The sequence below is a fragment of the Pelodiscus sinensis genome, chromosome 32 (genome assembly GCF_049634645.1).
Source record: "Pelodiscus sinensis isolate JC-2024 chromosome 32, ASM4963464v1, whole genome shotgun sequence".
Lineage (NCBI taxonomy): Eukaryota > Metazoa > Chordata > Testudines > Trionychidae > Pelodiscus > Pelodiscus sinensis.
In genome coordinates this window covers 3,345,674-3,372,381 of record NC_134742.1, presented here as the reverse complement: position 1 = coordinate 3,372,381, position 26,708 = coordinate 3,345,674, and the positions used below count along the sequence as shown (strand labels likewise).

Genomic DNA, 26,708 nt, shown 5'->3' with positions numbered 1-26,708 from the left:
CCAGGACCGCAGTGCGGGTGGATAAAGCAGACAGGAGGCCGGGGAGAATGATTTGCCTACGTCTGTACAGGTTTCTCTGGGGCAGGTGTAACGACAGTAACTGAATCCCTCATTTGTTGCGCCTGGCTGCGGTTTCTGCCGCGCGTACATGAAATTCTGGGCTGCTGCTTGTTTCTGTCGTGCTGCACAGGCCCTGGCTGCGGCCCCTCCCTCCCCAGCCCAGAGGCAGAAACCAGACCTGCAGCCTTTGCCAGGGGAGCAGCTGCAAAGAGGCAGGTTTCGGGGCCTGCGGACAGAGGAATGTGAGAACTTGCGGTGGGGGGGGGGGTCATTGACCTGGGTTTGGTACCTGGGCGAGCCATGGGAGTGACTGAACTGGACCTGAGAAACTGGACTCAGCTCCAGGCTGAAGGACACCCCCCCTGAATCCTTTGGCTCACTGGGGTCCCTGGCCCTGTGCTGGGATGGAGCAGTCAGAAGGAGGAGGCAGGGGGCTGCTTTACTCCACCCCACCTGTCCTCTGCCTCCCCCTCCCGCCCACAGCCCCTAGCGGAGTGACACCCGCGCCCTTCCCAACGGCCAATGGGAGAGCCGTGCCGGCTACGCACTGCCCAGGCTACACGTCGGGTGCAGCAGGCGGACGTGGGAACACCCTGCCAGTAATGGCTTGTGTTAAACTCCCCCAGAGTCATTCGAACTAATTACTCCCCAAGGCTTCCCGGGGCTCTATGTCAAGGCAGCCGTTCCTCATTAATGGAGCCTGCCTTGGACTACTTTTGAGTCTTCTCCATATGAGCCATCCCTGCTATACATCTCCCCAGTCTGCATCAGTTCCTCACTAGTGTTGTTGACACTTGTAGGAACTGTTGTGTTATACGTCGGCCCATTCCCCGCTCTTACGTTGTGAAAAAAAAAAAAAAAAAAAAGACCAATTCATGCAAATGGAAGTCAGCCGCAGGGAAAAAATATCCCCGCTTTACGTCATTTTGCTGTCCATCCACCTTTTTTGGAATGTATCTTGGGTGTACAGCGGGCATGCCCTGAAGTGGGAACACGCTATTTTGATGTTGTAACGTCGGGAGTTATTAAGTCGGATTTAGTGATGTTGAAAGCGTTCCCTAGTGTAGACACGGTCTCTGGGCTCACTGGCTCTGCAGTCGCTGCAATCTGGGTAAACCACCATGACGAGGGGTGTAGAGCTTGCTGGGCTCTGGCCCCAGCGCTGGTGGCAGTGTGGACACCGTGAGGTAACACCACTTGTGACTGGCCCCCGGCGCCCTTCCCCCCAGGGACCTGCGAGGAGGGTAGTTTTCAATTCTTTCTTATTCTGGCATTAGAACACCCTTTCACTGAACTTAACCATGTGGCTCGTCATGAGTCTCATTTTGCCCCATCCCTGCAAAATCCACTTTCAAAAAAAAAAGGTAGGTCAGGGCAGACATTGCTAGAATTCAATCAGCGGGGAAAAATAAAATGAATGAGAAACTGTGGGTGTATTTAGGAGAAATAGTCTTGGGTTTTTATCACTCAGGGGTATGTCTACACTACAAAGTTAGTTCGAACTAACGTCCGTTAGTTCGAATTAACTTTCCTAGGCGCTACACTAGCGCTCCGTTAGTTCGAACTTAATTCAAACTAACGGAGCGCTTAGTTCGAACTAGGTAAACCTCATTTTACGAGGATTAAGCCTAGTTCGAACTAGCTAGTTCGAATTAAGGGCTGTGTAGACCCTTAATTTGAACTAGTGGGAGGCTAAGGCTTCCCAGGTTTCCCTGGTGGCCACTCTGGCCAACACCAGGGAAACTCTATTGCCCCCCTCCCGGCCCCGGAGCCCTTAAAGGGCCACGGGCTGGCTACACAGTTTGTGCCAGTTGCAAGGCTGCCAGCACCCGTGCCAGCAGACCCTGCACCTGCTACACCATGAGCCAGCCACCCGAGGACACCCAGCCCTCCACTGCTCCCCAGGACCAGCCTGGCGGCTCCCAGGAGCCTGCACGGGGGCGCAAAAGGTGGGCGCCCGCTTGCTCAAGTGCGGAGATCGTGGACCTCATCGAGGTTTGGGGGGAAGCCTCCAATGTCCACGATCTCCGCACTAGCCACAGGAACGCGGCTGTCTACGGCTGCATGGCTGCCAGCCTGGCCGCCAGGGGCCACCAGCGCAGCCGGGAGCAGGTCCACTGCAAAATTAAGGACCTGCGGCAGTCCTACTCCCGGGCCTGCCAGCCAGGGGCCGACCCGGAGGCCTGCCCCCACTTCCATGCCCTGGACCGCCTCCTGGGGGCTCATGCCGTCCCTGCCCCCCGGGACATGATAGACCCCAGGGCAGAGGGCCCGCTCCTGGAGACGGAGGAGGAGAAGGAGGGCTCTGAGAGCCAGGAGCCTGCCGCCAGCCTGCCCAGGACCCGGGACCCCCGAGGCACCCCACAGAGCTGCTCACCTGTGTCATCCGAGGCTGGGGAGGCGTCCACATGTGAGTACCCTCGTGTTCCCCTTATGTGTACGGGGGGCTGGGGCGAGAGGGAGCCCCGGGACCGTGCGCCTGGGCCTTGCCCACCAAGGAGCAGCAGCTGGGGATCCTGCAGGGGCCCTGGCCTTGCAGAGGGGAGCTGGGTTTCACACACCTGGGCCCCTGGGGTAATTGACCGCTAGTCTTGTTGCACCACAGCTGCAGCACTGGGCCTGCAGGGCGCACCACCCCGCCTGCAGCAGCCGCCCGCGCCCGGGCAAGCAGGAGAGCCAGGAACGAGGAGGAGTACCAAAGGCGGCACCTCCGGTTCATGGACCACCAGCTCCGCACCCAGGACCACTGGGTCCAGGAGGACCTGAGGCTGCGCCGGAGGAGTCTGGAGGCCCTGGAGGAGCAGGGCCGTGCCCTGCGAGGCCACCTCCAGAGCCTGCTCGACCGCTTCCCATTTCCTCATCCCCCTGCTCCCCTTTCTCCTCCTGCTCCCCCTCCTGCTCCCGCTCCTGCTCCCGCTCCTGCTTCCGCTCCTGCTTCCTCCACACCCCCTGTCCCTCCTGGCCCCCCCCCCTCCACAACCATTTCCCACCGACGCCCCCAGACCCACAGTGTGGCGAGACGGGAGAGGCAGCCGGACTCCCACCACTGAGCTTTCCTTTCCCTTCCTCCCTTCCCTCCCCTTCCAGCTCCCTCATCCCAGGTTTCCCCCTCCCCTCTCCCACCCTCTCCCCTCCCTCTCCCCACCCCACTTATGTTAAATAAACATACGTTTTTGTTTGAAAAACAGGTGTCTTTATTTCACAGTAGGTAGGGAGGGGAAAGGGGAAGGGGGGTAGGGTGGAAGAAGGCCCCAGTGGGGCATGCAAGGGAGAGGTCAGTCCTCCTCCTCCACCAGGAAGCTCTCCCGCAGGGCTTCCCGGATCCGGACGGCCCCCCGCTGGGCTTCCCGGATGGCGGCGGTGCAGGGCTGACCGTAGTGTCCAGCCATGCGGTCAGCCTCAGCTGGCAGGAAAGCCTCCCCCTTCCGCTCACACAAATTGTGGAGCACACAACATGCTGCCACCACGGGAGGGATGTTGTGCTCGGCCAGGTCCAGACGGGTGAGAAGGCATCGAAAGCGGGCTTTCAGTCGCCCGAAGGCCCCCTCCACCACGATGCGGGCCCAGGTCAGCCTGGCATTGAAGGTCTGGCGGGAGGGATTGAGGTGCCCCGTGTAGGGCTTCATGAGCCACGGCTGCAGTGGGTAGGAGGCATCCCCCACCAGGCACATGGGCATGTCCACGTCCCCGACCCTGATGTGGCGGTCGGGGAAGAAGGTCCCGGCCTGCAGCCGCTGGCACACGGAGGAGTTGCGGTACACCCGGGCATCGTGTGCTTTGCCGGACCAGCCCACATTAATGTCCGTGAACTGTCCCCGGTGGTCACACACGGCCTGCAGGATCATGGAGAAGTACCCCTTGCGGTTGACGTACCGGGATGCCTGGTGTTCCGGGGCACGGATGGGGATGTGCATCCCGTCAATGGCCCCCCTGCAGTTGGGGAAGCCGAGGGTGCCGAATCCCCGGATGACAGTGTCCGGGTTGGCGAGGCGGACCACCCTGCGGAGCAGCACCCGGTTGATGGCCTTGACCACCTGCGGAGAGAGACACAGCAAAGCGCCAATCAGTGGGGCACCCGGGTGGCTGGGAGCGTTCGTGCCCTGGCAGTGGCCCACGCCCCACTCCCGGTAGCAACCCCCCTGGCGGCGTGTAGTACGGCCGGGACAGACCGACCCCTCCGGTGCGGGGCGCTGTCGCCTCCGCCCGCCCCCCCCCCTTTGTCCCTGGGGCAGCCCATCCCCTCCTCGCAGCCCCCCTCCCCCACGGCTCGGTGGCCAACGAGTGCCATACCTGCATGAGCACCGCTCCGACGGTGGATCTCCCCACGCCGAACTGGTTCCCGACGGATCGGTAGCTGTCCGGCGTGGAGAGCTTCCATAGGGCGATGGCCACCCGCTTCTGGAGGGGGATGCCGGGCCTCATGCGAGTGTCTCTTCTGCGCAGGGCAGGGGCGAGCCACTCGCAGAGCTCCAGGAAGGTGTCCCTCCTCATCCTGAAGTCCTGGGTCCACTGTCGGTCCTCCCAGCACTCCAGGACGATGCAGTCCCACCAGTCGGTGCTGGTGTCCAGACGCCAGACGCGGCGGGGCACGCCGGTGCCGGGGCGCCGCCGCGGCTCCTCCACGGCCCCCAGGGCGGCCAGGCGGAGAGGCAGGGGGCTGACGTGCACCAGGTGGTGCCAGGCAGCCTCGAGCCATTGGTGGCAGGCTTGCAGCAGCAAGTCCAGAAAGTGCACCAGAAGGTGCAGGGCGAGCTGTGGCTCCATGTTGCCACCTGCGGCGGTCCCCCCCGAAGGGAAGCACCGACACAGACGGGCACAGAGACCAACGCTTTGCTGTCCCTTGGCAAGGTTGGCAAGGAAGCAGGAAAAGCTGAGAACCGGCTGTCCAGGGGGCTCCCTTTAAGCTCGAGCCTCAGATAGCCTCAGACAGCAGCCACACAAAGCAACTACAGACCTGATGCCCTGCCAAAACCTGTTTCAGCTGCCCTTAAATGCCCCCCTGCATCCAATCAGTGTGGACGTGCTAGTTCGAATTAGCAAAATGCTAATTCAAACTAGTTTTTAGTTCTAGACGCGTTAGTGCGAATTAGCTTAGTTCGAATTAACTAATTCGAACTAAGTTAGTTCGAATTAGCGCTGTAGTGTAGACATACCCTCATTTCTTTTCTTCCTACATGGCAGAGGCAAAATGATTCCCCGCTGTACACAGAGTTGTTATGTAGCAGGGACGACAGAGAAAGATGCTCCCCCTACTGCTGGATTTGCAGAAGTTTGTAACTTACTTCACAAAACAGAAACCCACTCTATATTTGAGAGAGTTTGCATGTCTGTCTGTCTCTTTCTGAGTCTGTTTGTTCAAGTACTCTTCCTAAATGGTAAGAGCCAGACCCACCATATGTGGCATGCAACTTTCTCTGATCCTACCTTAGAGCAAGGTCAGAGTTTGGTTGTGCCAGGATAATGGGATGTTTGTGGAATGTGACTGATTCTCATCAGATGCAAAGGGATGGGTGTGATGGCAGGGACAGTACTACTCCAGAATGAATACAGGAGGTTGAGCAAATGTCCCAGCTCTGGGTCAGAAAAGGGCACCAAAAATGAGTCGGGGTTTGGAACAGGTCCCATAAGAAGAGAGATGAAAAAGAGTTTTCAGCAAAGAAAAGAGATGAAAGGGGGATAGGATAGAGGTCTGTAAAATCATGATGGGTGTGGAAAAAGTGAATAAGGAAAAGTTATTTACTTGTTCCCATCATATATATAAAAGCCTAATGTCTGTCATCCCACTCTCCCTACCTTTAATATCAGCAATTCACAGACACTTACCTTCCTTCCTCCCCCTTCCCACCCCCCCGCATCCCCCTGCTGTTCTGCAATGTGATTTGTCCTTTTCATATTTGTTCATTTTTTTTAAATTGTATCCTTTGGTATATATGGTTGTGACTACTTTCTTCCACTATTTGATCTGAGGAAGTGGGTCTGGCCCACGAAAGCTCATCATCTAATAAACCATCTTGTTAGTCTTTAAAGTGCTACATTGTCCTGCATTTTGCTCCAGAGCGTAACGCTGTGCTTCTGTAATGCAGAAATAATATTTTCTGTTGCCACTGGGCGGCACTGTTGCCTCTGTAATGTCCTTCGCCTTCCGCCATGGCACTCGGCTGACTTCTGCGGCACTCAGACGGGCCACCGCACGGGAGCAAGCAGCGAAAACGGCCGTTTAGGCTCTGCAGTCCCCATGCAGCATGGGGGTGGCAGCGTAGAAGTCAGCCGAGTGCCACAGCGGGAAGCGAAGGGGGTCGAGAAGTGTGCATCCCCGACGGAGACAGAGAGGGGGGCGGAGGAGCATGGAGGAGAGCAGAGAGAGCATGAGAGGCAGAAGGGGGAGAAGAGAAAGAGAGATGGAGAGAGGCAGGAGGTGGAAGAGAGCGGAGAGAGGGACAGGGGGAGGCAGTAAGAGGAGGAGAGAGAGAGAGACGGAGAGAGAGACCGGAGGCTTAGGAAAGAAGAGCAAGATAGAAAGGGAATAGGACATAGAGGAGAGACCTGAAAATCCATTCTTATGACGGGCTAATTGGCTAGTAACCTAAGAACAAAGAGTCACCAAATTAAATGCATAGGTAGCAGGATTAAGACAAACAAAAGGAAGATTTTCTTGACACAGCGCACAATCACCCTGTGGAACTCCTTGCCAGAGGATGTTGTGAAGACCAGCACTTTAAGAGTACGTCAACGCTGCAACTTTATTTCAAAATAACTTAGTCCGCAACTACACAGCAGGTATTTATTTCGAAATTGTGACAAAATATGGCCACATTTATTGTACGAGGAATAAGGGAAGTTGGAGGACGAGAGCTCCATTTCAAAATAAGTGCTGTGTAGACGTTCCCAATTTCAAAATAAGATACACAGTTGACGTAGCTCACTTTGTGTAGCTTATGTTGAGTTGAGCCCTGCAGTGGAGACGCAACTTTAAGGGGTTTAAGTAAGAGCTGGATAAATTCATGGAGGTTCGGTTCTTCAATACTTATTTGCCAGGATGGGTAGGGATGGGGACCCTGGACTCTGTTTGCCAGGGGCTGGAAATGGGCGACAGGGGAGGGGTCACTAGATGTTCCCTGTTCTGTTCCCTCCCTCTGGGGCACCTGGCACTGGCCACTGTGGGCCGACAGGACACTGGGGTGGACGGGCCTTTGGTCTGAGCCAGTCTGGCTGCTCTGATGTTCCCTGGTCAGCGCCCCCCATAGACTAGCTCAGGCAGCTCCCTGCCGGGCCTGCTGGCTTGTCCCAGACACTCCCATCCCCCGTCACTCAGGCTGGGGGCTCGCAGCGTCGTGCCAGGGATTTTCTGGGCAGCTACAATTCCAGGCAGCGCCGTTCAGCGTTGCAATAGCCCAGCCCCCACCTGGAGCTCACTCCTTGTCTCCAGCTCTGCCGGGGAAAGCAAAGTTCCCAGCAGGCAGCAGCTTGAGGAGCCAGGGCCGGCTGCTTTCCTGAGCCCAGCTTGCCCCAGAGTCCCCAAGGCAGCCGGAGGGCTAGGGCGGGGCAGAGCCACTGGGTTGGTCGATTTGTGTGACTGGATCTGAACTCTGCTCTCCCCCTGCCCCAGCCCCCAGCTCTGCCCTTCAGGGCCTGTCTGCTCCTGGGGCTGCAGTAGGGTCCTTCCACCTCCCGTAAGTGGAGCTGCAGGGAGGGAGGGATAGGAGTTTCTGGGGTATAGAGAGGAGGAGCCAGGTGCGGGGTACAGGAGAGTCCTCCAGGGTCACACAGACTGGGGTGTGTGAGGCCAGAGGGGCTGGTGTCAGGGAGACAGTCGGAGCTCAGTGTCTGTGTCCCACACCCAGATCCAGGGTCGGATTCTCTCCCCAGGGAGGGAGCCCGGCGGGAAAGTGAAGATCGGAGCCTCGGTTTCAGCATCGATAAATGTCACCTGCTCCTGGTCACAGTCCAGACAAACCCGGATCCTGCTGGGGGGGCCCAGGGGCAGGGGGGTCTCAGGGTCAGTGAGAGCCCAGAACTGACCCCCCCACCGCCCCACAGCCCAGATCCCACCCTTGGGGCTTAGGCTGACCCCTCCCTTCCTGCTCACAGACTCTGTGGCCACCCCCACAGCCCATCGCCCGCCCCCCACTTTCACCTCCCAGCAATGTCTCTCTGAGGTGAAGCCCTCTCGGCCCAGCACACATTCCCAAAAGTCATATCTCTCCGGGGTGTCAGTCAGTGGCTGCCTTGTCCTTTCCCAGCTCACATGTTTCCCATCCTCCGACAGGACGAGCTGGGGATGCGCCGTGTCTGGATCCAGAGTCACGTTGGCTGGGGGAGAATCAGAGCGTGAGGGGCAGAGCTCGGCCCTGGGGAGGGTTGAAGGTGTCAGAGACAGAATCTGCCCCAGCTGGGCAGTGACTCAGGGACTCTCCTGCCTCCAGGGGCGCCCGGCTCTGAGTGGGGAGCAGCCCTGAGGTCTCGGCCCAGCCCAAGGGGCAGCTCACCCCCCGGCAGGGAGGGGCCGTGGCAGAGAGAAGGGATCAAGATTTGGCAAGAAAATGGCAAATTAAATGTTATGTTGATAACTGTTAAGTAATGCACACTGGAAAAAATAATCCCAACTGTACATACTATATGATGGGGGCTAATTTAGTTACAGCTAATCAGGAAAGAGATCTTGGAGTCACAGTGGATAATTCTCTGAAGAGGACCATGCAGTGTGCAGCGGCAGCCGAAAAAGCAAACAAAATGTTAGGAATCATTCCAAAAGGGATAAAGAATAAGACAGAGAATATCATATTGCCTCTATCTAAAACCGTGGTACGCCCACATCTTGAACAGTGTGTGCAGATTTGGTTGCCTCATCTCAAAAAAAGCTATATTGGCATTGGAAAAGGTTCAGAGAAGGACAACAAAAATGATTCGGGATTTGGAATGGGTCCCATATGAAGAAAGATGAAAAAGACTGGGACTGTTCAGCTTAGAAAAGAGGAGACTAAGGAGGGATATGATAGAGGTCTGTAAAATCATGTCGGGTGTGGAAAAAGCGAATAAGGAAATGTTATTTAGTTGTTCCCACAATATAAGAACTAGGGGTCACCAAATGAAATTAATAGGAAGCAGGCTGAAAACAAACAAAAGGAAGTTTTTCTTCACTCAGTGGAACTCCTTGCCAGAGGATGTGGTGAAGGCTAGAAGTTTAACAGGGTTCAAAAAAGAGCTAGATAGATTCATGGAGGTGAGGTCCATAAATTGCTATTAGCTAGGCTGGGTCGCAATGGTGTCCCTAGCCTCTGTGTTTCTGGAGGTGGGAGACAGGGGAGGGATCACTTGATGATTTCCTGTTGTGATTCCCTCCCTCTGGGGCACCAGAGACTGGCCTCTATTGGCAGACAGGACACTGGGTTAGATGGGCCTTTGGTCTGATCCAGTCTGGCTGGTCTATGTTCTTATGCGATGTCAGGCCAGGGTGTCGCAGAGGCAGCTCTGAGCAGCGAGCAGAAGGAGGAAGCCCAGTGGGCAGAGGACAGGAGGAGGGGGCAGGTTGCAGCAGCAGGGGGCAGGGACAGAGGATGGGTAGGGGACGGGTGGCAGGGGCAGGCAGCAGCAGAGACGTCACCGACTGCCCCTCTCTCCCTCTGGGGGGGGCGCCCATGGGGAAGAGACTCTGGGTCGGTGCTGCCAAGGCTGAGGCCAGGGACACGGCCAGGGACCAGGGGTGGGCGCGTGCGAGGGGCTGCAGCTGCGCAATGGGTTTGTGGTGTTTCCCCAGGTTACTGCTCGGTGCCTCTTCCCTTTTCACAAATGTCTTTTGTTACGCTCAGACCGGGGGGACGTGCTGCCTCCTAGGGCAGAGCAGCCCAGCCCAGAGAAACCCGCCGCTGCCCCGGGCCAGCCCACCCTGGCTCACAGGGCCTAGGCTGCGGGGGGCGTCGTTTTCCCAGGTTACTGGGGAGGGATCAAGCCGGCTCTGTGAGGTGTTGTTAAAAGGGACCCTGGATATTGAACTTGTCCCTGGTTGCTGCCAAAACCACCTGGCAGAAGAGTCGTGACTTGACGGCATCTTTGAACTGCAGCTGCTGGGGCTGACGCCCTGAAATCTCAGGCCCCAGCCTGCTCCCACCGTGATGGCAAAGGAGCCGCATTGTCACATGGGAGGGGACATCTGAACACTCACAAACCATTAACGTCAGTTACCTTCTCCTGTAGGGAATGCAACTCCTCTCCAGCCTGAAACCAAGCAGAGAAACCCAGCTGAGAGTGATGGGAGCAGACGCTCGATCTCAGAAACAGCAACCCACGGCCCATGGGCCCCATCTGCCCTGCCGGCCCTTCTATCTGGCCCTGAGCTGCGTCCTCAGCCCCATCGCTTATTTCCCTTCCCGCACAGTCCCTTCTCTTTACGCCACTGGCAGGGTGACAGAAGCTGTGTCCAGGCAGCACAGCTGTGGTGCCACCAAGCCTCGTGCTCTGGGTGGTGCAGTCATGGGGCAGAGAGCGGAGGGAGGGGGAATTGGACATAGGACAGGCGTCCGGGGGTGGGGTGGCCTGGCCAAGGAGCAATGGGGGTTGGATTGGGGTAGGCAGTCTTGGGGGGGCAGTAGGGAGCTGGAGAACAGGGGGTCAAATGGGGCAAGGCCTGAGCCATGCCTGGCTGTTTCCTTCCCTGCCTGGCCACCCCTACAATTTCCGTATTTTGATGTGGCCACAGGCCGAAAAATCTGCCCACCCCGCTACATACACAGGATTCAACATTGTACAGAGTGACACGGTGCAGAAATTGGAAGGTACAAATTCTACTAGAAATGTCGAATAAATGAGAAAAACCCCCACAGCTACACACACACTGCATAAGCCTTGCGGTTGGGTTGTTTTGTATTTCAAACAGCTCCACTGCCTGTGGAACGAGTCCTACGAAGTTACAATCAAACTCTACTTGCAAACATGTTACACTTACAAACGAGCCAAGAAAACCTATTTAAAGCAAGTTTCTGCTTTTGTGGAAAACAATGACGCCTGCCACTGAATCATGTAGTTACAGGGGTTATTCTAAAAAACGTACAAGTATGGGGGGGAGGGTTTCTTACACTAGTCTTTGAGCACTTGCTGTTTCTTTGATTTCTAGTCATAGAACCCTCCTCCCCTCTTCATACATCTTGACCAAAGGATGATTTCCATGTTGTTATTTCATTTTATTTCATTTCCTTTTCAGAACTAAGGTTAAGGCTCCACTTCTATTCAAATAGCAGCACATTGTGGTAGCTCAGCACACTCTCTGAAGTGACCTTTTGGTGTGAGAATTCTCATGCTTATTCTGAGACCATCATTAATTTGTAAAGTTAAATTATAAAAATGACAAAAAACCCAAACCCATCAGCAATACAGCCCCGTGGTGAGGACACACCTTAGCACAACAGGGTTTACACGTAGGGAGAAGGAGAATGACACTTAGGGTATGTCTACACTACAGTACTAATCTGAACTAACTAAATTCGAATTAGTTAATTCGAACTAAGCTCATTCGAAGTAGTGCATCTAGACCTAAAAACTAGTTCGAATTAGAGTTTTGCTAATTTGAACTAGCATGTCCACACTGAGTGGACCCTGAACCGAGGTTAAGGATGGCCGGAAGCAGTGCCGGCAGGGCATCAGATTAGGACTTAGAGCGTGGAGCTGCTGTCTCTGGCTAGCCGAGGGCTGTGCTTAAAGGGACCCGACCCCCACCCCGGACAGACGGATCTCTGGGGTTCCCCGCTCGCTTGTCTAACTCGATGAGGGACAGCAAAGCAGTCCTGTCTTGGAGTTCCCTGAGTGCCCGCACTTGGCACATCACAGCACTCGGCCATCAGCCCGGCTGCACTTGCCGCAGGCTACCATCCGGGGTGGGACAATCGGGGGGCTGCAGGAGATCTTCCACCCCGAGGAGCCCGCAGAGCCACCCCAGTCCTCCACATCAGGGGCTCGTACCCCATACCTTCCACTTACCCCTCCCTAGCCCCCCTTCCTGATGTACAAAATAAAGGACATGTGTGTTCAAAAATAGAAACTCTCTTTATTGAACAAAACTCAGGGAGACTGGGAAAAGGACGTGGGAGAGGGGAAGAGAGTGGGTGGGAGAGGAGAGGGCAACTAAAATGATCAGGTGTTTGGAACAGATCCTATATGAAGAGAAGCTAAAGAGACTGGGACTTTTCAGCTTAGGAAAGAGGAGACTGAGGGGGGATAGGATAGAGGTCTCTAAAAACATGAGTGGTGTGGAGAGGGTGCATACAGAAAAGTTCTTCATTAGTTCCCATAATAGAAGGACTAGAGGACACCAAATGAAATGAATGGGTAGCAGGCTTCAAACTAATAACAGAAAGTTGTTCTTCACAAAGCAAATAGTCAACCTGTGGAACTCCTTGCTGCAGGAGGCTGTGAAGGCTAGAACTATAAGGGTATGTCTACACTACCCCGCTAGTTCAAACTAGCGGGGTAATGTAGGCATACCGCACTTGCAAATGAAGCCCGGGATTTGAATTTCCCGGGCTTCATTTGCATAAGCGGGGTGCCGCCATTTTTAAAACCCCGCTCGTTCGAACCCCGTGCAGCACGGCTACACGGGGCACGAACTAGGTAGTTCAAACTAGGCTTCCTAGTTCGAACTACCGTTACTCCTCGTGAAATGAGGATGATTTTTGCTTTGTCCTTTCATGTCTTTATGAGGACTCTGTTGAGGAGGGAAAAGGGAGGAAACGCATAAAGCAAGGGTGTGGTGTCATACTTGAAGATGAGAGCATCCCTGGGGGATTGCTTCCCCATGCCCGCTTTGGAGCAATGCATTGGGAATGTTTTTGTTGGCCTTGTTGGCAAATAGGTTTATGTGTGGATAACCCCGTTGTTTGAATATGTTCCTCAGAACTGTGTAATTGAGCTCCCACTCCTGATCCCGGGGTAGAGCTATGCTGAGGGCATCTAGGGTGTCTCTAGACTACATGCCTCCGTCGACAGAGGCATGTAGATTAGACAGATCGGCAGAGGGAAATGAAGCCGCGATTTAAATAATCGCGGCTTCATTTAAATTTACATGGCTAGCACGCTGAGCCGACAAAAAGCTGATCAGCTGTTTGTCGGCTCAGCACGCTAGTCTGGATACTACCCTGCCGACATCAAAGCCCTTTGTCGGCAGCCCCGGTAAACCTCATCCCACGAGGAATAACGGGGCTGCCGACAAAGGGCTTTGATGTCGGCAGGGGAGCGTCCAGACTAGCGCGCTGAGCCGACAAACAGCTGATCAGCTGTTTGTCGGCTCAGCTCGGCAGCCATGTAAATTTAAATGAAGCCGTGATTATTTAAATCGCAGCTTCATTTCCCTCTGCTGATCTGTCTAATCTACATGCCTCCGTCGACGGAGGCATGTAGCTAGACACACCCCTACTGTTGTATTGAGGGCCCAAGGGAGATGGCATGCTCTTATGCAAATTCTCAGGCTAGGAACCAGTTCCAAAGTGTGATGGCTTGCTTGCAAAGAGTTTGTGATCGAGCACTTCCTTGCCTGTTTATGCAGAATATACATCCCATATGGTCCGTATATATTCCGATATGAATTCTCGTGGTATGGGGAAGTAATTTTTGGCATGCTAGTCATACTGGCCTAAGTTTGAGGACACTGATGTGTGGTTTGATCTGCTGAGGTCATTAGGCTTTGTGCTGTCGGTCGTTTCATGTGTGCTCCCCATCCAGTGAGAGAGGCATCTGTGGTGATGACTACTGTAAGTCCTGGGCTTTGAAAGGGTATGCCTGTGCAGAGGTTGGATAATTTTGTCCCCCATTATAATGATGCCTTCACTGCGTGTAGGAGTGATAATATTCTGGTCATCTGGTGCACATGTGGCTTGTATTTGAGTTGGAGCCAGCCTTGGAGACATCTCGTAGTCTTGCATTGGGAACCACCAGGTTGCACAATGCCATGTGACCTAGAAGTTGTAGGCAGTCATGGGCCGAGATTGATGGCATCTTGCGGAGGAAATGTGCTAGTTGGCTGATGTGGATGAATCTGTTGGTAGGTAGAGAGACCCTGGCTGTGATAAAATTGAGATGGGCACCAATAAATTGGATGGATTGGATAGGCACTGAGCATTGACTTGCCATGGTTTACAAGAGGTCTTAGAAAGCGGAAACAGCTTAGGACCACATGAGTGTGATGATGGGAATCGTGTCTGGTTCTTGTAGGCAGTCAGCCAAGTAAGGGTAGATACTGACTCCACATTTTGTGAGATGAGCAGTGACCACTGATAACACCTTGGAAAATACTCTGGGTGCTGTGAAGAGTCTGAAGGGTAGGACCATATACTGGTAATGTCATGAACGTAGGGTAAATGGAGAAAACATCTGTGAGCCAGTAATATGGGTATATGGAAGTATGCATCCTGTAAAGTCAAGGGATGAAAAGCTGTCACCAAGCTCCAGAGCTGGTTATCGGCACACCAGGTCACAAATCTCCGCCACTTAGCTAGGTAAGTCCTTCAGGTAGACTCCCTTCTACTATGTATTAAGATTGCCTTTACTTGCTCCGAGCAGAGATCTTCAGATGTTTTGAACCAGCTAGGAGCCATGCTGTTAAATATAGGGTCTCTGGTCTTGGATGAAGGAAAAAGCTGCAGTTCTGAGAAAGCAGGTCTGGTGGGGAGGAAGAGAGTAAGGTGGTTGTAAGGACATTTGGCACAGGAATAGGTACCATGATTGTCTTCCCCATGCTGGAGCTCTGAGAATCACTCATGCTGAATCTGTGTTGATTTTCTCTAGAACTGAGGGTATGAGCACAGTTGGGGGAAACACATAGTTTAAGGGCAAAGTGGCGAGGAGTCCTGTGGCACCTTATAGACTAACCGAAGCATTGGAGCATAAGCTTTCGTGGGCAAAGACCCACTTTGTCTGATGCATGTAGACGAAGGGGGTCTTTGCCCACGAAAGCTTATGCTCCAACGCTTCGGTTAGTCTATAAGGGTATGTCTACACTAGCTCATTAGTTTGAGCTAGGTAGGTAAATGAGGGCAACCGGGGTTGCAAATGAAGCCCGGGATTTAAATATCCCGGGCTTCATTTGCATGTTCCCGGGCACCGCTATTTTTAAATCCCCCTTAGTCTGAACTCCGTGCCCGCGGCTACATGCAGCACAGAGTAGGTAGTTCGAATTAGGATCTCTAATTCGAACTACCGGTACACCTTGAGGTTCCACGAGGAGTAACGGTAGTTCAAATAAGATATCCTAATTTGAACTACCTACTCCGTGCCGCGTGTAGCCGCATGCACGGAGTTTGGACTAAGGGGGATTTAAAAATGGCGGCGCCCGGGAACATGCAAATGAAGCCCGGGATATTTAAATCCCGGGCTTCATTTGCAACCCCGGTTGCCCTCATTTGCCTACCTAGCTCGAACTAACGAGCTAGTGTAGACATACCCTAAGGTGCCACAGGACTCCTTGCCGCTTTTACAGATTCAGACTAACATGGCTACCCCTCTGATAATAGATTAGGGGAATCTTCCAGCTGATCAGGAATGCATCTCCCAGTGATTCCTTCCCAATGCCTGCTCTGGAACAATAGTGGTGATACTTTGTGTTGTTGTAGGTGGTGAATAGGTCTATTCGCAGAGATCCCCAGAGGTGGAAGATGCACCAAAGGATGTCCATGTGAATCTCCCACTCGTGATCGTGAAGGAAATGTCTGCTCAGCGAGTCTGCAACAGCATTGCCCGTGCCAGGTAAGTAAGATGCTATTAAGGTGATGTCATTTTGAATACACCAGTTCCATAGCTGGATTGCTTCCACACAAAGCAACTGGGAGCGTGCCCCTCTCTGCTGATTTACATAAGACATTGTTGTGATGTTGTCGGTCATATTATGATGGTTGTCCCAGTTATGTGGACATGGAAGTGTCTGCATGCATGGAAGACTTCTCTGAGCTTGAGAAGATTTATGTGAAGAGCCAATTCTGTTGTTGATCACCTGCCCTGGACTGTCATGCCATTCATATGGGCACCCCAACCGGTGAGGGAGGCATCTGTGGTCAGCTGATTCAACGGTTGAGGTCAGTGGAATGGGACACTCGCCATGAGATTATTTGGTTTGGTCCACCACAGTAGGGATCTGCGAACATGGGTTAGAGGAGCTACTGTCTTGTGAATGCTGTGTTTTGTCGGGATATACACTGATGCCAGCCAATGCTGAAGGCAGTGAAAATGTAGTCTTACGTGCTGAACCATGAACGTGGTGGCAGCCATGTGCCCCATCAGTTGCAGCCAAGTGAGCACCGACACAGCAGGGGCATGCCTCAGAATGGTAATTAGATCTTGTATTGCCTGGAATCATTCCACAGGTAAGTATGCCCGAGCCGCGATAGATTAGAGTCATGCCCCTATGAAATTTATGGCCTGTGTCGGCTCCACCATGGACTTCTGTTTGTTTATGATAAGGCCGAGGAAGTTGAAAGCCTGGCTAGTGTGACCATATGGAATGTTTCTTTCTGTGATCGACCTTTTATGAGGCAGTCGTCGAGGTAAGGGAAGATCGTGACTTCTCTGCGACGCCAATACTGAAAGAGTTTTTGCGAAAACCCTGGGAGCAGATGTGAGGCCAAATAGTAACACTCGATATTGGAAATGATTGTTGCCAACAACAAAGCAAAGGAATCCTCTGTGTGCTGGATGGATAGCAATGTAGAAATAAGCATCTTGAAATTCAAGGGCTGCAAACCAATCTTCATTGTTTAGGGATGGTATAATGGTAGAGAGGGTCACCATTTTGAACCACTGTTTCTGGAGGTGGTGATTCAGCTTCCTCAGATCGAGAATGGGTATCCATCCTCCTGTTTTCTTCTGAGTGAGGAAATAACGGGAGTAGAAGCCTATTGCTCTGAGCTGTCTTGGAACTCTCTCTGTGGCCCCAATAGATAGGAGGCGATGGACTTCCTGTTTTAAGAGATCCTCGTGAGATGCGTCCCTGAAAAGGAACGGAGATGGTGGGGTGGTGAGAGGAATGGATATGAAAGGGATTGTGAAGCCGGATGCCACAACTTCCAAGACCCATCGGTCCGATGTTATGGTGGCTTGTTGATTGCAGAATAGCCATAGGCGATGAAGAAACAGGAGAGGGACCTGACGTTGTGGCTCGACAACACGAGCTGCTTACATGCCCTCGACCAAAAAGTCAAATCTGGTGTTTCGCTGCAGACCGATTGGTTGCATGAATTGACTGAGCGCGTCTGTGCTGTAGACGTTGTTTTGGGCAAGACTGGTCGTAGGCACAGTGCTGCTCTCTTTAGAATGGATAATCATACCTCCTCTGGGTATGTCTACACTACACAGTTAATTCAAACTAACAGACGTTAGTTCGAATTAACTTTGATAGGCGCTACACATGCAAACCGCTAGTTCGAACTTAATTCAAACTAGCGGTGCGCTTAATTCGAACTAGCGGTGCGCTTAATTTGAACTAGGTAAATGTCATTGTATGAGGCCTAATGCCTAGTTCGAAATAAGTAGTTCGAATTAAGGGCTGTGTAGCCACTTAATTCGAACTAGTGGGAGGCTAGCCCTCCCCACCTTTCACTGGTGGCCACTCTGGGCACCACCAGGGAAACTCTTCTGCCCCCTCCTGGCCCTGGAGCCCTTAAAGGGGCACGGGCTGGCTATGGTGCCCGTGCCAGGTGCAAGCCTGCCAGCACTCAGCCAGCAGACCCTGCACCTGGCACAGTACGAACCAGCCACCCGCTGCCACCCAGCCCTCTGCCACTTCCCGGGACCAGGATGGCGGCTCCCAGGAGCCTGCCCAGGGCCGCAAGGGGCCGGCACCCGCCTGGTCTACTGCGGACATGATCGTGGACCTCATCCACGACCTTCACACTAGGCACAGGAAAGTGGCCGTCTAGGGCAGGATAGCTGCCAGCCTGGCCACCCAGGAGCAGGATTGCATGAAAATCAAGGTGGTTCAGTGAGACCCCCGACCCTGAGCCCTGAGCTTAGAACGGATGTACTGGGTCAGACCAAAGGTCCATCTAGCCCAGTAGCCTGTCTGCTGACAGCAGCCAACACTAGGTACCCTGGAGGGGATGGACCGAAGACAATGACCAAGCCATTTGTCTTGTACCATCCATCTCCAGCCTTCCACAAACAGAGGCCAGGGAAACCATTTCTACCCCCGGCTAATACCACTCCATGGACCCAGCCTCCATGAATTTATCTAACTTTTCTTTAAACTCTGTTATAGTTCTAGTCTTCACAGCCTCCTGCAGCAAGGAGTTCTACTGGTTGACTATTTGCTTTGTGAAGAACAACTTTCTGTTATTAGTTTGAAGCCTGCTACCCATTAATTTCATTTGGTGTCCTCTAGTCCTTCTATTATGGGAACTAATGAAGAACTTTTCTTTATGCGCCTTCTCCACACCACTCATGCTTTTATAGACCTCTATCATATCCCCCCTCAGTCTCCTCTTTTCTAAGCTGAAAAGTCCCAGTCTCTTTAGCCTCTCTTCATATGGGACCTGTTCCAAACCCCTGATCATTTTAGTTGCCCTCCCCTCTCCCACCCTCTCTATTCCCCTCTCCCACCTCCTTTTCCCAGTCTCCCCCAGTTTTGTTCAATAAAGAGAGTTTCTATTTTTGAACACACGTGTCCTTTATTTTGTACATCAGGAAGAGGGGCTAGGGAGGGGTAAGTGGAAGAAGGTGAGGGAGGAATGGGGTAGTGTGACGGCGCGTTGGGGGTCCCCCGTCTCCTGCACCCCGAAATGGCACAAACAGACTGCACCAGCCGGTGGAATAGAGGAAGTTTATTGCCTCTCCAGGATACAGCACAGCACAGATGTAATCTGGTCACAGAGCTGGGCTAGGATGCCTCAGGCCTCCTTGAGATGGGGGAGACTGGGCCCCTAAACTCCAGCCCCTTTCCCTAGGCCATCTCCTCCATGCTCCCAGACAGCCACCAACTAACTAACTCCCTTCCAGCCCTGCCCCCCAGGCAGGGCACCATTCCACCTTCCTTTGTTCCTCTCCATGGGGGGTGTCTGGTTCAACAAGTTTGGCATCACCTTTGCATAGTGAGGTTTTCCCTGCTGGGTCTTGCTCCAGACAGCAGGGGTCACCACAGCCCAGCAAGTACCCCCACTACGTCACAGGTACGATCCCCCAATGGGGAGGACTGGGGTGGCTCTGCGGGCTCCTTGGGGTTGAAGCTCTCCTGCAGCCCCCCGATTGACTCTCCCCCTCAGATGGCAGCCTGCGGCAAGTGCAGCCGGGCTGATGGCCGAGAGCTGTGATGTGCTGAGTGTGGGCACTCAGGGCACTCCAAGCCAGGACTCCTTTGCTGTCCCTCATCGAGTTAGACAAGCGAGTGGGGAACCCCTGAGAACTGTCTGTCTGGGGTGGGGGTCGAGTCTCTTTAAGGACAGCCCTCGGCTACCCTGAGACAGCAGCTCCACGCTCTAAGTGCTAATCTGATGCCCTGCCAGCACTGCTTCCGGCCATCCTTAACCTCGGTTCAGGGTCCACTCAATATGGACATGCTAGTTCGAATTAGCAAAATGCTAATTCGAACTAGTTTTTAGGTCTAGATGCACTAGTTCGAATTAGCTTAGTTCGAATTAACTAATTCGAATTAAGTTAGTTCGAATTAGTGCTGTAGTGTAGACATACCCTTTGATAGGGGTAGTGCCTCTTGTGCTTATACGGAGAGGTATACATACCCAGGATACCAAAGGTTGTAAGCGAGTTCTTCCTGGTGTGCAAAAAGCTTCTGCTTCTTGAATGGGAGGTCCTCCACTTTACTCTGAAATTCTTTGGGAACTCCGTCCAAGACCAGTCAAGATGACCTTCTCATAGCAATCGCCGTAGCTGTGGAATGTGCGGCTGTGTCTGCCACATCTAGGGTGATCTGTAACCCTGCTCTAGTTGATGTGTGACCCTCCTGTACCACAGATTTTAAGAGGGGTCTCTTAGAGTCAGGGAGGTATTGAACAAGTTCTGTCAAGTTGGAGTAATTATTGAAGTTGTGATTTGAGAGCAGGGCGGCATAATTTGTGATGCAAAGGAGTAGAGTGGCTGATGAATAATCTTTCCTGACAAAGATATCTAATTGTTAATGTCCTTGTCTGTCCCAGTGTTTCTGTATTGTGGCGTCTTGGATTTGTGGTGAGTCACATCAACCACGAGAGAATTCACTTGTGGGTGACTGAATAAAAATTCGAAGCTTTTGGAGGGCACAAAATATTTTTTATCGGCCCGCTTACTAGTTGGCGCTGCAGAGGTTGGGATCTGCCAAATGTCTTCTGCGGCCTCCATGATCGCTTCCTCAATAGGAAGAGCGATTTTTAATCATTGTTGAGAGTGCAGGTTCTTCAGTAGGGGATACTGTTTGCCCTGTACCTCAGCTAGATGGACCTCCTGAGTCTCCACAACTCGCTTGAATTGCTCCTGAAATTGTTTCAGGTCATCTGGTGGAGACATATTCCCTGGAAAAACCACTTCATCAGGGGAGGATGAGAACTGGCCTCACCCAAACAATGAACACAAACTGAATGGCCATCAGAGGCTGGCATGGCCTCCTGGCAAAGAGAGCACTTTTTAAAACCTGGTGAGCCAGGCATTGTGAAGCCCCCCTGCATCTCTCACTCAGTGGAGAGACGCTGAACAATCAAACAAAGTTTCTTTAAAAACAAAAAAAAACCCTAATTAGATAAACTCTAAAACAGTAACTACAGTGAAATTTTTGTTATCCGGCACTCTATTCACCAGAAAACGTTGTTAACCGGCATTGCCCCCAGCCAGTCTCATCTTCAGGCACACAGGCCTGGCTTGGTTTACTATGATTGGTGTAACAATTTTTTATTTAAGAAATACGAATCATCTTTCACTCACAATAGAAATGTGAGACCAACTGCCTCACTCAACAAAACTACCAATATTAAAAACCTGAGTTTTACTATTATTGTCCATTGGTTTTTCCTAGGTTGATGGGACCCTCAGATAAGCGGGGTTAGGGGGCTAGGCTTTGTGCTCTTGGAAGGGACAAGGCCTCAGATGGAAGGAGCGAGGCTGAAGGCAGCTAGACCCTCCTCACCAGCACTCCAGGCAGTCCTCAGAGCCACCTGGAGCATGCCGCACAGCACTCTGGTGCTGATTTAAAGGGCCTGGGGCTGCAGCCACTGCTGCTTCTGTGGTAACGGCGGCGACCAGGACCTCTGGGGCCGGGGCTACAGCCCCCTATGTCTCCCCTGTTGGCAGGCCTGGCCCAAACATCCTCTTTCAGCCCCTCTATGTAGTGACAGCCCGACACAATAGACACTACTGGGCCATGTGGCAAAGCCACGAGAGAGTTAACCCAGGCAGATTAACATGGGTTTTCCAGGTGGCAAATTCAGGGAGTGCGGATGCTGAAGTATCATCACTGAGATTTCATGTGATTTTCCAGTTGATGTCTCTTTAGTCATCATCATCTACCAAATATTTGAGGGTGCGTCTAGACTACATGGCTCCGTCGACAGAGCCATGTAAATGAGTGTATTCGGCATAGGCAAAGAAGCGGGGATTTAAATAATTTCACGAGGCATACCGGAGCGGTCGACAAAGGCTTCCCTTGTCAACCGCGGAGCGTCTAGACTGCCCGCTGTGCCGGATCAGCTGATTGTCAGCACAGCGCGGTGGCCATGTTTATTTGAATGAAGCGGGGATTATTTAAATCCCTGCTTCGTTGCCTATGCCGGGTAAACTAGTTTACATGGCTCCGTCGACGGAGCCATGTAGTCTAGACACACCCTGAGAGACTTTGCGTGTCTGTCTGTGAGTCTGCTTGTTCCTAAATGGAAAGAGCCAGGACCACCACATTTGGTAGCAGCTTCCTCTTCCCATAACTGAAAGCAGGGTCAGGTAATGGGGTGTGTCTGGGGTGTGATTGTTTCTCATCAAACGGAAAGGGAGGGCTCTGATAGCAGGGACGGTTCTACTGCAGAATGACCACAGGGGGGCAGCAAGGGGCCAGAGATGGGGACTGGGACAGTTATAACCCATTGGGGCACTGTGGGGCAGGGGGGACAAAGGGACAGCTATGCCCTGTATATTTACAAGAGTTGGTCTATCTGTCTGTCTGTCTGTCTTCCAGTTGGGGAACATGCACTCTCCCCCATCGGTGCCCATTGCAGCTGTAGCAGCCATGATGCTTCTCACTTGACCCCAAATTGTTGCAATGACACAGACTGTTCTCTCCCAGGGCAGCCTGCAAACTGAACCCCTCATCCCAGCCCCACCCCAGAGCTCGGGTTTCAATGAAAAAAACACAAATTATTTCAATTAAGGACCCGAGCAAGGCTGGGGAAATCTTCTAGTCAATGAAACAGCCCAACAGTGCACAGAAAAGGCTGCATTGGACAAAAATCGAACTTACCAATTGTGCTAAGATGTTTCTCTAGGGAAACAAAATAAAGACACAGATGGAAGCACTAATTACTGAAGAATATTTTCAGATACTGCAGATTAAAAGGGGCGTTTTCATTGTATGAATCCCTAACACTTGGGTCATCAACAAACCTCCATTTTCTATAGGTAACTGTTTCATATTAACTGGGGCAAAAGTGATCAGATTTGCTCTCATCCCAATTTCTTATTTAATATCTGATAAAATCACACACTGGTCCCTTAATGAGAACAATGCACAGTCCTCATGCTGATCCAGCTCTGTGCCAGATACTGAGCTGTGAGGCTAAGTCTCATCCTAATTTATGTTTCAATTTAAAGGGGCTACCTACCCCCTGCTTCCTACACTCACCCACCTGCCCCTCAGGGGTAGGCAGCCCGGCCTGGCCCTGGGGAGAGCGAACTGAGGCATAGCATCCTTGCCCTGTCCCAGCTCTCCCCCCTCCGACCAACAAGGGGAGAAGGGTGGGCCGAACAGAGGTCGTGGCTGGCTGGCTCTCTCCACTCCCGCTGCTGGGGAGGGTTGGGCCAGACGGAGGCTGGGACAGGGGAGGCCATGCTGCTCCAGCCCCCTGCCAGCAAGAGGCAAGGCTGTGAGGCTCCAATGCACTCCCTACCCCCAGACCACCAGTGATGCTGCACATGTCCTGTGCACCCCTCTCCCCACTCGAACCTCATGAGGCTCTGGAGCTTCTGCATATGTCTTCCACGCCACCCCAGTCCTTGAAAGGCCATGTGGCACCTGCATCCTCCTCTCTAGCACCTGAGCCCCCAGGACTCCAGGGGAAGCCTCACCTTCCCCCACCTTAGTCCATGCAGCTCCTGCACACACCTCTCCCCACACGAGCCCTTGCAAGGATGTGCGGCTCCCGCCTGACTCCCACCCAGAACCCCAGGTAGAAAAAGGCCATTTGAAACTTACCAGCCTCTCCAGTATGTTTCCCTGAAAAGTACAGAAATAAAGATAAATGATTATCAGCCCCTTGCTCCATTAAACAGTGTTATAGGCGACATCCTATAGTTACACAATCCATTAGGAAAGATGTCGGCTTTCTTTGGACATTCAGACGATATCCCTTCTGGAGGAAGTTCTCCTGGGTCTGGATGGCTGGGTCTGAGTTCATAGAATCCCAGGGCTGGCAGAGACCTCAGGAGGCATCAGATCAAGCCTCCTGCTCAAAGCAGGACCAACCCAACTCCATCATCCCAGCCAGGGCTTGGTCAAGCCAGGACTTAAACACCTTTAGGGAGGGAGATTCCACCACCTCCCCAGGGAACCCAGCCCAGAGCTTCCCCACCAGCCTAGGGAAATAGTTTTTCCTAATTTCCAACCTAGACCTCCCCCACTGTAACTTGAGACCATTGCTCCTTGTTCTGCCACCTGCCATCACTGAGACCAGCCTCTCTCCATCCTCTTTGGAACCCCTCTGCAGGAAGTTGAAGGCAGCTCTCAAATCCCCCCTCACTCTTCTCTTCTGCAGACTAAACAAGCCTAAAATTCCTCAGCCTCACCTCATAGGTCACGTGCTACAGCCCCCACATCATTTTGGTTGCTCTCCGCTGGACCCTCTCCAATGGGTCCCCAGCCTGTCTGTAGCGGGGCACCCAGAACTGGACGCAATACTCCAGATGTGGCCTCACCAACACCGAATAAGAGTTATGTGAGTATGGGGTTATTTTTCTTACCCCGGTACTTATTTTTAACCTGGTAAACCTCATCCCATGAGGCATAATGGGGCGGTCGACAAAGGCTTTTGATGTCAACTGCCGAGCGTCCAGACTACCCCGCTGAGCCGCCAAACAGCTGATCGGCACGGCGCAGCAGACATTTTGCTATGTCTATAACCCTCATCTACATGGCCCAGTTGACGGAGCCATGTAGTGTAGACCTACCCTAGGGCCTATCTCTGTATGGCTGGGATGAGCTACTCTTTAATAGATGGGAGGAAGGGGGAGGGGCACAGCGCCCAGCCCTCTCCCTATGGCTGGGACGGGGGAGGCGGTGCAGCTCCGGCTCCCCGCCAATGAGAGACAAGTCTGTGTGGCTCCAACACACTCCCTACCCCCAGACCACCCGGTGACACCTCACATGTCCTGTGCACCCCCTCCCCCACCAGCATCTCCATGAGGTTCTGGGGCTCCCGTAAGGGTCCTCCCCGTTCCTTAGTCCTCAAAAGGCCACACGACTCCTGTGCCCCCTCCCTGCACCCAAGCCCCCAGGGCTCCCACCTGCTCCCACTTCCCCCCGCCTAAGCCCACACAGCTCTTGCACACACCCCTCCCCCACACGAGCCCTTGCAAGGTTGTGAGTCTCCTATAGACAACCACCTGACCTCAAGATGATTCTTACCAACAACCACAGGACATACCACACTAATACCAACCCCGGTACCTTCCCTTGCAACAAACCCCATTGCCAGCTTTGTCCACATATTCACTCTGCTGATACCATTATTGGACCTAACTAAGTGAGTTATAAGATCAGGAACACATATTCCTGTGCATCCAGAAATATAATTTATGCTACCATGTGCTGAAAGTGTCCGTCTGCTATGTACATTGGACAAACGTCTCAGACACTTCGCCAAAGGATCAATGCCCACAAAACAGATATTAGACAGGATCACAAAGAAAAAACAGTTTCTTGCCATTTCAACCAGAAAGGACACTGTCTCAACGACTTAATTACCTGCATCCTGCTTCAGAAGCCTTTTAAATTTGCACTTGAAAGGGAATCCTCTGAACTGTCATTCATGCTAAAACTCGACACTCTACACGTCGGTCTCACCGACCTCAGTTATCTTACCCATTACAAAGATAGCTTCCCCAATTATCACCTCTAATACCATTAGCTCACAGACATTTACCTTCCCCCCCCCCGCCGCATCCCCCTTCTGTTCTGAAATTTGATTTGTCCTTTTCATATGTGTTCTTTTTTTTAATTGTATCCTTTGGTATATATGGTTGTGACTATTTTCTTCCACATTTGATCTGAGGAAGTGGGTCTGGCCCACGAAAGCTCATAATCTAATAAACCATCTTGTTAGTCTTTAAAGTGCTGCGTAGTCCTGTATTTTGTTTCAGGCTCCCTCATGACCCCCACCCGGGGCCCCGAGTGGAAAAAGGCCATGTGAAACTTACCCACTTCTCCAGTAACTTTCCCTGAAAAGCACAGAAATAAAGGTCAATGTTTATCAGCCCCTTGCGCCATTGAACGGTGTTAGAAGCGACATCTTTTATAGTGACACAATCCATTGGGAAAGATGTCGGCTTCCTTTGGACATTCAGCAGATATCCCTGCTGGAGGAAGTTCACCTGGGCCGGGACGGGTGTGTCTGAATTCATAGAACCCCAGGGCTGGCAGAGACCTCAGGAGGCATCCGGTCCAGTCCCTGCCCAAAACAGGACCAACCCTGACTCAATCATCCCAGCCAGGGCTTTGTCAAGCTGAGACTGAAACACCCCTAGGGATAGAGATTCCACCCCCTCCCTAGGGAACCCATCCCAGTGCTTCCCCACCCGCCTAGGGAAATAGTTTTTCACTATATTCAACCTACACCTCCCCCACTGTATCCTGAGACCATTGCTCCTCATTCTGCCATCTACTACCACTGAGAACAGCCTCTCTCCAGCCTCTTTGGAACCCCCCTTCAGGAAGTTGAAGGCTGCTCTCAAATCCCTCTTCACTCTTTCTTCTGCAGACTAAACAAGCCCAAATCCCTTAGCCTCTCCCCATAGGTCATGTGCTCCAGCCCCTGAATCATTTTGGTTGCCCTCTCCAATGTGTCCCCAGCCTTTCTGTAGTGGGGAGCCCAGAACTGGACGCAATACTCCAGATGTGGCCTCACCAACACCGAATAAGAGTTAAGTGAGTATGGGGTTATTTTTATCACCTGAGGAACAAATGTGATTTTCACTGATTTACCATGGGGGCCTGTCCCTAGGGCCTATCTCTGTATGGCTGGGATGAGCTACACTTTAATAGCAAAAGAGATGTGTAGTACAGATATGAGAGGCCAGGCCTAAAGCCTAGGACCAGAGACAGACAGTGGTAACCCCCTGAGAACTACCTGGGGCGGGAGAGGAAGGATGTTGCAGAAAACAGATGGATTTGCTATGATCAGAGTCTCTCGTTCAGTTCTATTTCCCCAGACTCCGCTCTCCTGTTCTACCCCCCTCCACACACACACCCGTCTGCCATCCCCCATGTCGATAAACTCTCCCTC

The 26,708-nt window shown here is 52.7% G+C and overlaps 1 protein-coding gene across 3 annotated transcripts in view; it reads right to left on the bottom strand.

The window, feature by feature from the left end:
- Positions 1-3,253: 3,253 nt before the first annotated feature.
- Positions 3,254-26,708, bottom strand: part of LOC102448626 (butyrophilin subfamily 3 member A3-like) — a 38,844-nt gene continuing 15,389 nt past the window's right edge. For 2 of the 3 annotated variants that reach the window (XM_075913636.1, XM_075913635.1), the window contains exons 6-11: positions 25,624-25,644; positions 23,405-23,425; positions 22,454-22,474; positions 10,240-10,272; positions 8,195-8,370; positions 3,254-4,094 (exon numbers count right to left, since the gene is read on the bottom strand). In XM_075913636.1, the coding sequence (XP_075769751.1) occupies positions 3,336-4,094; positions 8,195-8,370; positions 10,240-10,272; positions 22,454-22,474; positions 23,405-23,425; positions 25,624-25,644 (1,031 nt within the window). In that variant the 3' untranslated portion in view covers positions 3,254-3,335. The remainder of the gene's footprint in view (positions 4,095-8,194; positions 8,371-10,239; positions 10,273-22,453; positions 22,475-23,404; positions 23,426-25,623; positions 25,645-26,708) is intronic. The other variant, XM_075913637.1, reaches the window with a different exon arrangement.